This window comes from Lupinus angustifolius, chromosome LG09 (assembly GCF_001865875.1).
Source record: "Lupinus angustifolius cultivar Tanjil chromosome LG09, LupAngTanjil_v1.0, whole genome shotgun sequence".
Lineage (NCBI taxonomy): Eukaryota > Viridiplantae > Streptophyta > Magnoliopsida > Fabales > Fabaceae > Lupinus > Lupinus angustifolius.
Genome location: NC_032017.1, coordinates 8,131,467 through 8,145,363, shown reverse-complemented (window position 1 = coordinate 8,145,363; position 13,897 = coordinate 8,131,467). Strand labels below are relative to the sequence as shown.

Here is a 13,897-nt window from a genome sequence, read left to right as displayed (position 1 = left end):
CAATTATTTAAGACACAACTATTCTACTTCTTATTACTTTTTTTAGGTTAAATATTGTTAGTTTTTTACATCCAATCAATAAATTGTTTTTTCAATTGTCCAACTTTGTGGTCTAAAACATTTGAGTCAATTACATTGTTAATGTATAGACTGTTTTCTCTAGTTATTATTTGGAGAATAATTCATTTGTGTATTTATATATCTAACCCTCTTAGTCTCATTATTCGAGAATAGGAAAATATCCAAATAGATGGAGAGAGAAGAAAGATGAACTACGAAATGGAAGGGTTGATTTTTGCTAACTAGGGAATAGTTTTTCATAAGAAACAATAAGTGATAAATTGAGTGTTAGAGTAGCACCAATTTGTTGCCTTTTTTGAATCGAACAGAACAGAACACACATGACAACTAACCTCATTGCAACAAGTAATAATCAACATAAAAACAAGGACAAATATTATGGCTTACATACAAAACAAGTAAGCCTTCAACAACTGATTCTTTGTCTAGTTGAAGGGATCCAACTCCCCACGAGCACAGATTACAGGAGCCTAGAAGAAAGTCAAGGGTCTAAATTCTCAGCAGTGTACAACCAAGAATAGTACCACGACACCGAGTCATCGGAGCTGACCGGCGCCATGTTGGCCTCTCACTTCCAAGTGTGAGAACATCAACATCTGATAATGGCTGAATGTCACTCATTCTGTCGGGGCCAATTAAGCCTCCAATCACATATAACTCATCACCTAGTCCAATCATTGCAAACCCAAATCTCCTTCGGAACTCGGATGCTGAACCAACTACCTTCCTCACTTCTTTGTCTTGCTTGATTAATCCATGGCTCATCACATAAAGCGCACCCTGGACAACAGCCATGGGACCTTGCAGCCACTCAAATTCCTCGACATTCCATCCTTGCCCTGCATTGTCTAAAACTTGCACTGTTGACATATCCTTGTGCAGTACATGGACCTTTCCCCCAATTACGACTCCTGAACAAGCTGAATTATGAGTTCGGTGAAGATCAGGCATTGGAATCCAGACATCCTTTTCAGGGTCATACATTTCTGCTTGAGATATTGATTTTCTGCAGCTAGTGAAGCCCCCAGCCACAACAATTCTCCCATTCAAGACACAGCATGCAAACATCGAACGGGGAACACACATTGATGCCCGAGGGGACCACTGTCGAACTACAGGGTCATATGACCAGACTTCATCTGTTGCAAAACAACCATCTTGATCACCAGTCAAAGGATCAACACCTCCACTTCCACCACCGATCACAAACAACTTTCCAGCAGTGGAGACGGCACCAAAGTGGGAAAGGTGCCTGATCTTTGAGGGAAGAACAGGCAGCGTAATCCAAAGATCTCGAAGAGGGTCATACAGCTGCCATAAATTCTCTGGGTCATAAGCACAGACGCATAACAGATCCTCAGATGAACCAACCTCCTGCCGAGCTTTGAATAACTCAGTGCTATGAACGGCTGCTCGCCATGAATGAGCGACAAGCTCCAGCGTCGGATGGAGGTAGAAGGGAACTCGTGCAAGGCACCTAATCGCAACAGCGTCAGGAAGCCCTTCAATCAGCCCAGACATCATAAATTTATAACCACTATTTCGCCCGTGTCCTATAATTCACCACAATCGACTTCCTGCTGTAATGGAAGGTGCACCTGCAATCACAATATATATCCACTAATTTATGACAAAATTGTGATAGTCGAGAAATTAAAAGCTAAAGTCAGACAGTGCAAGTGCTCATTTCAAATGTGTGGTAATTAGAAAGACACACAAAAAGTATGAAGGAAAGATTGTTGCCTACAAAGCATCATTTAACAAACAAGTTACTAAACAATAAATTTTCCATCCAATAATTTAAAAAGCACAACAGCAGCAATAACAACAAAAAGAGTGCAACTGAATATAATTTATGATAATATTTGATTCCTTCATAAATGACCCTTTTCTTATATATTTTAGATCACAACAAAATATTACTGATCATCAAACTAAAAATGTAAGAAAATATTAGAAATGGATGTAAACGTATATTATTTTTCTATTCATTATGGTTGGTAACTAGTAAGCCTAACATACAGACACAGAAGATTTCGAACCAATGATCCCTCTCTCCTACCTCATGGTAGAAGTCGTGATGACAATGTAGACACTCACACATATAAGTTCAATAGTCAACCATAGGCAGTTGATTGTCTAAGGTAATGCCGAAAAACCCTTCTAAAACATCTCACATTTTCAAACCCTGGTCCCAGCAACTGCCCCATGTTTTCTCAATCCCCTCAGAAAAATTAAAGAACTTGAAAGTATTGCATGATTGTTACTTCATAAAACTATAACTGTTCACATCAGCCAGCATGGTCCTCAGACACGTCAACAATTTGAGAATTTGGTTCATTCTAGAAATTGAAAGATAAAATTTGGTCCCGATGAAGATCGCAAAGGACAAATATGAGAAAAGAGTGCAACCCATCATCATGATATGTTCATTCCCAACATAAAAGACACATGAAGAAAGGGAAGTACCTTCAAATCAAAATCCCAATCTCTCTACTCAACAAACGTTCAAGTTTTAGTTAACTAACTAGCATGATCTAATTCCCAAATAATGCCAAAGTACAGCTTTCACATCGTTATATTATATTTCCTTTTCCTCAGGCTACAGGGAAGGGGGGCTACCATGGATAGGTTATAACAACATATCTGTAGCATTCCTATGCCTGGACAAGTTAATAACAGTCACATAAAACCATGAATGAGTTGAAATTGATGTTAATAACAGTCACATAAACCCTACCCTCTATAAGATGCACCAACTTCAACTTTGCACAGTTCAAGGAAGAGTTATTTTTGTAACGAATAATCTCTTATTTTATACCTTTCATTCTTAAAAATGTCTCAATAAAGATAATGCTTAATGAAACAGAATGTTCCTTTTTTTCTGTTCAAAACCCCTCCATCCAAACATACCTTATCTAACAATAAGAGATTTGTATGTAATTTTATAAAACAATGAATGAGTTGAAATTGAAGTTGAGGATGTAACATACCTAATGTTCAAAAAACAAAAGGAAAAATAAGATAAATAATTGATAATACACAAGTCGGGGAAAACATGTGATAATAGGGTTTGAAAATAGAGTCCAGAATTGCAATTACATATTGTGGGAATTGTATTAAATACAAAAAAAGTAGTAGAGAAATTTAAAACCTTGGGTTGAAGAAAAAGCAATGTTTTGAATCTGGATCTGCGAGTAATTGTAGAAAACCAAATTGGTTAGTTGTAATGCATGATCCAAAAGGAATGAAGAAATGCAAATACGACGTCGTATAGGATTGGAGGAAATGGGATTACCTGGGGATTGAGGAGGAGAATAGGAGAATAGGAGGGGTATAAATGTAATTATTGAAGGGATGGAGATGAACAAGGTTAAGAAAGGAAGAGGGGAGAATGAATGAATGAATACAAATTGTTGTTGCAATGTGAACATGAAGGAAGGAACCAACGAATATGTGTGTCTAACTATTACCCTCATCCTCCTCCTTTTTTTTTTTTTCTTTCTTTATTTATTTATTTATTAAAAATTAATCTCTTCATCTTTTGTCTTTCCTAATGAGTGTTGCTTCCAAATATCGAATCATTGACTTTGACGATCTATTTAGATCTTATTACATCACTAGAACAATGCCTTGATAAATGAATTTCATTTAAATACTAATAGCAAACTATAAGATACATTCTAGTCACATTTATTCCACCTCTTTTGATGATTAGGTTTGAGGTCTATCTATTCTATGTAAGAAATGGAACAAATTAAACAGGCCTAATAAAATCAATTAACACATTAACCATATAATTTTGAGTAATTTGTTTACTATCTTGTATATGAAAAGGACTTATATTAACAGGGATGTGAATGTTTCATATGTACATAAAAAGTTACTAACATTTATATAGGGTTTTTGTGAGTATTATTATTAAAAATGATTTGAATAAAAGAAAGGGATATGAAGTAGGGTTAGTTGAATATAGAGAGTTGACGTATTAGTGTTGTTGAGTAGTTGCGTGCATTAACTCACTACACACATTTTCAACCCTATCACCATATTATTACTTCCCTTCCTTTTTCTCATTCCCTGCACCTTCTCTATACTCTACTTTTTTGGGGGTTATATTATATATTATATAATATTCTCTCATCAATCACGTTACCTGCAAATTGAGCATGCTAAATGATCTAAAACAATCAACATAAAAAAACAAAAATTTATGAGTAGATGTCTTATATAACCTTAACTACTTGTTATTATCATTTAGAAATTGTCTCTTCATTTTGTCTACCTCTTTATATATATCACTTATGGTTTTCTTTTCTCAAATAAAATTCAGCATCAAACAACTTTCAAAAAATAAGAAAGGGTCCATTCTAGCCAACCATATCAAACTCTAATTTTGTAGCACACTAACACTAAGTGGAGTAACTAAGAAGAAGATTCTTCTATTGGAAATGTTAGTTGAGTTAGCTAAACTCCTGCATCATATTCTAATCTACCTAGCTATTCTCTTCTCCATAATATTGTTCAACCATACTATATAAATCATGTGACTCACCATTCTTTTTTCATTCAATAATACTTATCCTTCCAAATGAGAATCATATCAATAGCCATTATCTTAGCTATGGTAAATTTGGTTAATGGGCAGATTAATACACCATGCACAACCTCTATGATAAGCAGTTTCACTCCATGTGCCAATTACATTACAGGAAGCACCAATAATGGTGCAATACCATCAAATACATGTTGTGACTCATTAACCTCTTTGATCAGCACTAGCATGGATTGTGCTTGCCTTATAATATCAGCCAATGCTCCAATTTTGCCTGGAAATTTCATCAACCAAGCTCTTGTACTATCCCTTGCAAAAGCATGCAACATTGGTGGAGTCAGTGCACAGTGTAAAGGTACAAATGCACTTTATGCTGCATTGCATCTAAATATATGTTATACATATTTGTTATGAACTTTAGTTTTCAGACATTTTCTTTTATATTTCTAATGATGGTGACAATTTCTGTACAATGCAGCCTCTGGTTCTCCCCTACCAGCTCCAGGTAAATTCATAGTGAAAACAAGGAAATATTATATTCACTATTTTCTCTATAAAAAGTTTAAAACTAGAAATAAAGAAAAAATGCTGAAGTTGCTTATTTATTTTCAGGCCCTGCTATTCTTGGATCAAATGGCCCAACTATCCCACCCATTGCCAATTTTCCTACAAGCCCACAAGGTAGTTTAAGAAGCTTAATAGTTTTAAAATATAATGTAATATATATGTACCATTACTCTAAAGATTTATACACGATTAATATATTATTATCTATCCATTTGCATATGAAATGAGAAATTGATGCAAACTTGGTCCTGGGGTATTTGGGCAGCTTCAGAAAAAATGTCTGTAGCTGAAAGACAGAAATATGAGAATATGCAATTGGCAGCATCAACACCAACACCAACACCAGTTGAAGAAGCAGAACCACCATCCAACATTCCAGGAATCCAACCACTCTTGACTCCACTCTCTTCAGCTTCTCATCCATCTTATGTTTCCTTCTCACTTTTTGCATTACTACTATTCATGGGACTTGTTCTTTCTGCCACCTATTAATTCAAATGTTACTATATCATTCACAACTATTTAATGTACTTTTAGTATTAAACCTCTCTTTCTGTAATACTTTCTATCTTCTTGTAATAATATTGTTACTCATGTTGTCTTGTTCCATTTTTAATGTTTGATTAGTGATATCATGAATGGACTATTTTTTCCCTTTGCTTGGAACAAAATCTATTAAAAACTACTTTATCAAATTTTTAATAACATAATATTTGTTTGACCAATCAAATAAAATGATACATATAGTAAGTAATATATATATTGTGAAACACCTACAACACATTATAATTAACCTTACCAAACACAGACTCTGGAATCTGGATTAGTGTTTGAAAATAAATTAAATATGGACTATAACTAAAAAGCATCATTTTAAGTGAAGTTGATCCAAATATACTTTGTTGAGAAATGAATCAGAGAAGTTTGCTTTAATGTAATAATAGTATTATACATAAATTCCCCCAAAGTAGAACAACCCATGTGATTACTGTGTATATGTGATGAATATAGGCATGCTTGGCGTGCCATTTAATTTGAGCACAACACTTCCCATATCTACACTTTATAACACATCATATAAATAAATATGTTATTATTATTATATAGTAGGAAGGAGCATTGCTTTGGTATATGGCACAATAATAGTGTCGCTTTTTCACTTTTCACTTTTTCAGTGTTATGTCTTGTCTTCACCCGATGAAGCTAGATATTATTAAATCGAACATTTAACTTTGAGAATTTAGTGGAGTCTTACACTACTGAAGTAACTAGTTGTTGATTGTTACGGTTACTTATGATACAATCTGCCATTTCCACTTTCAACGTTAAAAAAGTAAAGCATTGACTGTCGCTAATTTAATTTTAATAACCATTTTTTTTTTATGAATGTATTTCTTTCTTTTTCTCAGGCAACTTTTTCTTAGTTTTGTTCTCTTTTCACTTTAACAAATTGTGAGAGATGTTGAGGGTACCACCAACCTATAACACTGCATAAAAAGCAAAAGTGAAAAACACATAACAGAAACAGCATTGTCCACACAACATAATACATAACACAGATCTCAATCTAACAAACATGGGGTGACTCAAGTTTTTATTTCTTGGTGAGTGTATAACTTGTTATGTAAGTTATGAGCTTTATTATATGTTGTACTTCTTAATGATCTCATTTTTTGATTTTTTTTAGTGTTGAATTTCATTCTTCTTTTACACTGATCTTAGCATTTCAATGAGGTTTGATTGATGATGTGGTGTGTACTATATGGTTGCACATATTATTCTCACAAGTCACCATAATAACACAAGTTTTGAGTAAAAAAACTTCATTTTCCATATTCATACAATTTTTTTGTTCTTGTTTACTAGCCAAATTCTGATAACAATTTTTGTTGTTGGGTTTGCAGTGTTTTGATTTTATTTTGGTGCTGTTTCTGCTCACTAATTTTCCTTTGATGAGTAAAAAAGGGAGGACTTGTGATTTATCTAAAACTGGAACTTCAACATTTTTTTTTGTCTTTCTGTTTATGAACTTACTCCAATGCTAATCTAGTAGCAACATGAGATACTTGGTTTTCTCAAACAGATATTCATGTTGTTCTGATTTAACTTCATTGAAATTTTGACAGGTTAAGTCTTCTTTCAACATCAGAATTAGACACATTGGTGTTGTCCTTTTGGTAAGAATGACGGCAGCTATGTCCCATGCTGATTCTAAAAGAATGTATTCATGGTGGTGGGACAGTCACATAAGCCCCAAGAACTCAAAATGGCTCCAAGAAAATCTCACAGGTAATCTTATCTTTTTGTCATTTTGGTTTTGGTACCAATTCTTGTTTAAGATTTTAACACCTTAGTGCATGTTGGGCTTATAGGTTGCACCCCTGAACAGAGTTTTTGTTCTGTTTGGTTTCACCCTTTTATTGAAACCAAAATATTCCACTTGTTAACCCTTATGTTATGTCATGTTATATTTATAAAATACATCACACATATAATATAACTCATTCAATTCTGTCCCTCTAACCTATCAACCAAACACCACTTAAGTTTAACCTTAGCTCCTACATTTAGTGAAACCACTTGAAGTCATTTTTGACTGAGTTTTGATCTAAAAAACATTGTTTTAAGAAGCAAGATTATTTTTGCTTCTCTATTCATTCAACCTTAATTTTGCTGACTAAAACTAAACATGTTATTAATGGTTGGAAATGAAATTGCACTGTTATTCCCCCTCTTATGCATAAAGATGTGCACCTGCTAATAAACCATATCTACTTCAGCATCTATTTCCATAATCACTCAGAAGTAATGTGGCAATATAGTTGAAAATTTTCTGTTAAGCATTTGGTGCCTTCAAACACTTTTGAATTTATGACAATGATATCTTCATGAACAGATATGGATGCTAAGGTGAAACAAATGATTAAGCTTATTGAAGAAGACGCAGATTCCTTTGCAAGGAGGGCAGAAATGTATTATAAGAAACGCCCAGAGCTTATGAACTTGGTTGAAGAGTTTTATCGCGCATACCGAGCGTTAGCCGAGAGATATGATCATGCAACTGGAGTGATTCGGCAAGCTCATCATACCATGGCTGAAGCATTTCCTAATCAAGTCCCTCCCGTACTCACAGATGAGTTACTAACCGAGCCGCATACACCAGAAACACAAAAGGATGCTTCTAATCATCTATATGCTATAAAAAGAAATGGAGCTTATACTGATGAACATGATTCTGATATAAGCAGAAAGGGTCTAAAACAGTTCAATGATCTCTTCATATCAGGGGAACCTAGGAGAACAGAAGGGCGTGCTAGAAGAGGGCTCAATTTCCATGAGATGGATGAGATTATGAAAAACAATGGAATCTATGATGATACTAAGTCTCAAGTCTTGTCCGAGTCTGAACGGTTGACTAAAGCCGAGGAAGAAATCTTGGCCTTAAAGATAGCCCTTGAAAGATTAGAAACTGAAAAGGAAACCGGATTGTTTCAATACCAGCAGAGTATGGAGAGATTGTCTAATCTGGAATCAGAAGTGTCTCATGCGAGAGAGAATTCCCAGGGACTTGATGAACGCACAATTAAAGCTGAAACCGAAGTTCAAACCTTGAAGGAAGCCCTTACTAAGTTACAGGCTGAAAAAGAAGCTTGTCTTGTTCAGTATCAGCAGTGCTTGGAGAAACTGTCTAATCTTGAGAAAAATATCTCTTGTGCTCAAAAAGATGTAGGAGAACTTAATAAACGTGCTTCTAGAGCTGAAACAGAAGCCGAATCGTTACATAAAGACCTTTATAGAGTAGAAGCTGAAAAAGAAGCCGCACTTGTTCAATATAACCAATCGTTGGAGAAAGTGTCCAAATTGGAGGAGGGATTAGTACATGCTGAGGAGAAAGCAAGGAGAACCAATGAACAAGCTAATGTAGTTAAAAATGAAATTGAGGCAATGAAGTTAGAAATTACTAAGCTTACTCAAGAGAATGAAGATGCAGTGCTTCGTCATCGGCAATGCTTGGAGATAATTTCTGGTTTGGAACATAAACTCTATTGCGCTGAAGAGGAGGTGCGTAAGCTGAACTGCAAGATAGCTGATGGTGTTGAAAAATTGCAAAGTTCTGAACAGGAGTGTGATCTCTTGGAAACATCAAATCAAACACTGCAATCTGAATTTCAATCTCTGGCACAGAAGATGGGGTCTCAAAGTGAAGAACTTACCGAGAAGAGGAAGGAATTAAGTAGACTTTGGACATGCATACAAGAGGAGCGATTGCGATTCATTGAGGCTGAAACTTCTTTCCAAACTCTTCAGAATTTGCATTCTCAATCACAGGAAGAGCTTAGATCACTTGCTTCTGAGCTTCATAATAAGGCTGAATTTCTGGAGAATATGGAATCATGCAAGAATTCTTTGGAGAAGGAAATACAAAGAGTCAAGAAGGGAAACAAAATTTTAAATGAGCTAAGATTATCTTCGTCTTTGTCTATACAAAATTTCCAGGACGAGATATTAAATCTGAGGGAGACAATAGAGGAACTCGAACACAAGGTTGGACTGCGAATAGATGAAAGAAACACTCTTCAGCAAGAAATTTACTGCCTTGAAGAGGAGCTTAATGATGTTAATAAAAGATATGAATCCATGATGGAGGAGGTTGGGTCAACCGGCTTAGATTCACAGTGCTTTGCCTCGTCTGTGAAGAAATTGCAAGATGAGAACTCAAAGCTTAAGGAGAAATACGAGGTCGAGAAATGTGAGAAAGCAGCTCTTGTGGAAAAATTGGAGATCTTGGAGAGTCTTTCGGAGAAATCGATTTCAGATTTGAATACTGAGCTGAATAGTGTCAATGGGAAGGTGAAGGTATTGGAAGAATCTTGCAAATACTTGCTTGATGAGAAAGCCACCTTGTTTTCACAGCTGAAAACTACAACTGACAAGCTAGAGATGATCTCAGAGAAAAACAGCCTTTTAGAAAATTCACTATTTGATGTAAATTCTAAGCTTGAAGGATTAAGGGTGAAGTCGAAGATATCAGAAGATAATTGCATGTTACTTGACCATGAGAAGTATAGCCTCAACTCTGAGAAAGAAACCTTGGTTTCACAATTAAAAATCACTCGTCAAACACTGAAAGATCTGGAGAAAAAACACTATGAGTTGGAACTAAAGCATTCCGAACTTAAAGCTGAAAAGGAATCTGCACTTCAAAGGGGGGAAGAGCTTCTGGTTTCCTTATATTCTGAGAGAGTAGAGAACTCCAGGATTGTGAAATTCAACGAAGGTTACATTGCTGATAAGGAACTGCAAATTCATGTTCTACAAGAAAATGCAAGGCACCGGAAAAAGGAATATGAGGAGGAACTGGACCGAGCGGTACATACTCAAACGGAAAATTTCATCTTGCAGAAATGTATCCATGATTTGGAGCAAAAGAACTTCTCGATTCTAGTCGACTGTCAGAGACTATTGGAGGCATCCAAAATGTCTGATAGATTGGTATCTGAATTGGAGAATGAAAATGTACAAAAGCAGGTTGATATGAATTCAATGTCTGAGAAAACTAAAATACTAAGGATTGGGCTGCTTCAGGTGTTAAAGACTCTCGGCCTGAATGACGACCATCTCTGTCAAGATATGATTGAAGAAGATCAGGAGCTTCTGAACCATATACATGGCAAACTTCATGAGACGCAGAATCATTTTGTCACAGTTTTCAATGAAAGAGAGAGAGCGATGATTGAGAATTCAGTTTTTGTTACATTCCTTCGGCAGTTGAAATTAAATGCAGAAAATCTTGTGGCAGAAAGAGATTCCCTTGACATGGAGCTAAGGATCCAGTCTAATCAGTTCTTGGCATTGCAAGAAGAGGTCCAAAAGATATTAGAGAAGAATCAGGAATTGAAGTTGGCAATAACCAAAGGAGATGAGAAAATGAAAGTAATGAATACTGAAATTGAGAATCTATGCAAGCAGCTTTCAGACTTGGAAGTGGCTCACAAAAACACACTAGAAGAAAGTTGCAAGACAGTTGAAGAGAAAAATTGCTTGATAAGAAGACTTCTAGATCTAGGTGAAGAGAAAGGAAAGTTGGAAGAAGAAGTCTGCCTCATGATTCATGACATAATTGTTCAATCAAATCTTTCTCTAATCTTGCAGGAAGTTCTATTTGAAAAATTTGTAGCACTTGAGAAGGTAAGCAGTGATCTTGGTAAATTATGTTTCGTAAATACCAACCTTGAGGAAAGATTAAAAATAATGGCGAGCAAATTAGAAGATGGGCAAATGGAAAATTCGCATCTTAAAGAATCATTTGTTGTGTCGAATGTTGAACTCAAGTTACTTGAATCTGTCAATGATCAACTAAATTGTCAGATGACGAATGGAAAGGAGTTGTTGTCTCGAAAGGAGAATGATATACTGAAAGCAGCAGAGATGATTAGTGCTTTACGCGATGAGAAAACAGAATTGCAAAGATTGGTGGAAGATCTAAAGAGTAAGTACGATGAAGCCAGGGTGATACTTGCAGACCAAGCTACTCAAATTTTAAATTTATCCTCAGACAAGGATCGTGAAAATGAAAAGCTCGCATGCCTTTATGAAGTGAACCAAAAGTTAGAGGCTGAAATGCAGCACCTGTGTCAAGAACTTGGAGAAACTAAGCTGAGGGAAGAGAAGCTAAGCAGTGAACTACAAAATGGAGCAAATGAGATTGAACAATTGGAGACTCAAGCTGATATGCTCTATGCTGGTCTGCAGATTTCTGCGGTGAATGAGACATTATTTGAAGGGAAGGCTCGCGAGCTAGACGATGCTTGCAAGAATCTTGAACTCAGAAGCGATGCCAAAGATATGTATAGTGAAATGCTGAAAGAAAGAGTTATGAAATTGGAAGGTGAAAACAGAAGATTACATGGTCAGTTGGCTGCATATGTCCCTGCTGCCAGTGCTTTGAATGATTGTATAACATCCCTGGAGATGCAGATTGTTGTACATGCAAATCCTCATGACTACAAAGAATCAAAGGTAAATTACCATGTTATCTCTATTTGCTTGTGCCACTAGGCCTCCATTTAAGGGGGTTATATGGAATTCAAAATCTATTCATTAAAATAAACTAATGGTTAAATTATACTTTTGATCCTTAATCATAATGCTCATTTTCAACTTCATCCATATACGTAAAAAAGAAAAGGAAAAAGTATATGTTATGTAAGAAACTATTTTCCCAATATTTCAATGCTTGGCAATTTTGTAAGATTGAAGTTTGCTGCTTCCTTGTATGTTAATGATAAGTCATTCTTGACAAGGGGGAATTTAATTCTCTATTCTTCAATCTAGAACCTGCTACTATTGCATTTTTTATAGATATAATCTAGTTTTATAAATCATTGTTTTCAGGCTAAAATTTTGGCAAATCCCCAATACACTGAAGGTGGTCCACAAACTAGTGAAAATCAGAATGCTACAGCACCAGATGCTCTTCCAAACTTGCAAGACATGTGGAAAAGGATCAATGCAATTGAAATGGCTGTTAAACAGATGAGTGAAAGTTCCAAACCTAAGGATGAAATGAGAGAGATTCAAGTATTAAAATCTGGGACCAGTCAAACAAATATTCAAGTAAGTAAGCATGTTACTCAAATGGATGAAGCAAAGGTGCATCAAGGTAGACCTTCTGCTGAACTGAAACCAAAAGACATCATGCTTGACCAAATGACAGAATGTTCATCATATGGTATAAGTATGAGAGGAATTCTCGAGTCTGATGATCGGATACTCGAATTGTGGGAAACCGCTGATAAGGACAGAAGTATTGGCCTCAAAGTTGGCAAGATACAAACACAGAAAACAGCTACTGCATATGGTAGCTACCATGTTGAAAAGGAGAAGTTTGGTGTGGATAAACTAGTGATCCCAAGAAGAAGATTGGCAACACAGACACATCATGAGGAAGATGGCAACAAGAGAAAGGTTTTAGAAAGACTTGATTATGATGCACAAAAGTTGACAAACCTTGAAATTACAGTCCAAGATTTGATGACCAAAGTGGAGATTAGTGAGGAGAGCAGCACAATGAGAAAAGGCATTGAGTATGATAGTGTGAAAGATGAGCTTGAGGCTGCTAAGGAGACCATCACAAAGTTGTTTGACACGAACCACAAGTTGATGAGGAAAGTAGAGTCGGTAACAGATTCAGATGAAAATGGAAGCATGAGCAGAAGGAGAATTCTGGAACAGGCTCAGAGAGGGTCTGAGAAAATAAGAAGGCTGCAGTTGGAGGTGCAAAGACTGCAATTTTTGCTTCTGAAATTGAATGATGAAAGAAAAGGCAAAGGAAAAACAATGGTTGATGATCAAAATTCAAGCGTCCTTTTGCGAGATTATCTATATGAAGGGACAAGAGTTAGCTACCAGAAGAGGAAGAAGAAGAAGAAAGGACACTTTTGTGCATGCATGCAACCTCCTACTAAGGGAGATTGAGTTGGCAAGATTATTAGCTTAGTTTAAAGTACATGAGACAGTTGAAACATAAGCTTTATCGTTTGTAAAATGTATTTTATGGTCTAGAGATGGTTCAAGACCCTCCACATGTTATGTAACTTACTGATCCTTACTCAGTAGAAGAAGAGGCAAGGATGGAATGTTAGCCATTTCATTTTCTGAATCTTCCCTATGTCTCTCTTTACTTTCTTCAGC

General features: G+C 35.8%; 3 protein-coding genes across 5 annotated transcripts; 2 read left to right on the top strand and 1 right to left on the bottom strand.

Annotated features, from left to right (window-relative positions):
• LOC109357518 (F-box/kelch-repeat protein SKIP30) lies at positions 278-1,630 on the bottom strand. The gene has a single exon (XM_019601522.1). It carries the CDS (start codon positions 1,603-1,605, stop codon positions 571-573), a length of 1,035 nt encoding a protein of 344 aa, XP_019457067.1. The 5' UTR covers positions 1,606-1,630; the 3' UTR covers positions 278-570.
• Positions 4,567-5,784, top strand: LOC109356094 (protein YLS3-like). Of its 2 annotated transcripts, XM_019599433.1 has the most exons (5): positions 4,567-4,991; positions 5,115-5,141; positions 5,249-5,317; positions 5,469-5,473; positions 5,510-5,784. In XM_019599433.1, exons 1-5 carry the CDS (start codon positions 4,673-4,675, stop codon positions 5,693-5,695), a joined length of 606 nt encoding a protein of 201 aa, XP_019454978.1. In that variant the 5' UTR covers positions 4,567-4,672; the 3' UTR covers positions 5,696-5,784. The 2 variants fall into 2 exon arrangements, with proteins under 2 accessions (XP_019454978.1, XP_019454977.1); XM_019599432.1 differs by having other exon boundaries at positions 4,578-4,991; positions 5,469-5,782.
• On the top strand, positions 6,684-13,867 carry LOC109356929 (protein NETWORKED 1D-like). Of its 2 annotated transcripts, none has more exons than XM_019600570.1 (4): positions 6,684-6,807; positions 7,336-7,492; positions 8,100-12,223; positions 12,599-13,867. In XM_019600570.1, the coding sequence occupies exons 2-4, from the start codon at positions 7,387-7,389 to the stop codon at positions 13,679-13,681; spliced, it is 5,313 nt and encodes a 1,770-aa protein (XP_019456115.1). In that variant the 5' UTR covers positions 6,684-6,807; positions 7,336-7,386; the 3' UTR covers positions 13,682-13,867. The 2 variants fall into 2 exon arrangements, with proteins under 2 accessions (XP_019456115.1, XP_019456114.1); XM_019600569.1 differs by having other exon boundaries at positions 7,330-7,492.

What these genes read in the sequence shown, in the direction of transcription:
- LOC109357518 (XM_019601522.1), bottom strand. Translation starts at nt 1,605, where the DNA reads ATGATGTCTGGGCTGATTGAAGGGCTTCCTGACGCTGTTGCGATTAGG.
- LOC109356094 (XM_019599432.1), top strand. Translation starts at nt 4,673, where the DNA reads ATGAGAATCATATCAATAGCCATTATCTTAGCTATGGTAAATTTGGTT. An exon ending in AGTCAGTGCACAGTGTAAAG is followed by an intron (nt 4,992 to 5,114) that starts GTACAAATGCAC and finishes TGTACAATGCAG; the next exon opens with CCTCTGGTTCTCCCCTACCA. An exon ending in TTCTCCCCTACCAGCTCCAG is followed by an intron (nt 5,142 to 5,248) that starts GTAAATTCATAG and finishes ATTTATTTTCAG; the next exon opens with GCCCTGCTATTCTTGGATCA.
- LOC109356929 (XM_019600570.1), top strand. Translation starts at nt 7,387, where the DNA reads ATGACGGCAGCTATGTCCCATGCTGATTCTAAAAGAATGTATTCATGG. An exon ending in GCTCCAAGAAAATCTCACAG is followed by an intron (nt 7,493 to 8,099) that starts GTAATCTTATCT and finishes CTTCATGAACAG; the next exon opens with ATATGGATGCTAAGGTGAAA. An exon ending in ATGACTACAAAGAATCAAAG is followed by an intron (nt 12,224 to 12,598) that starts GTAAATTACCAT and finishes CATTGTTTTCAG; the next exon opens with GCTAAAATTTTGGCAAATCC.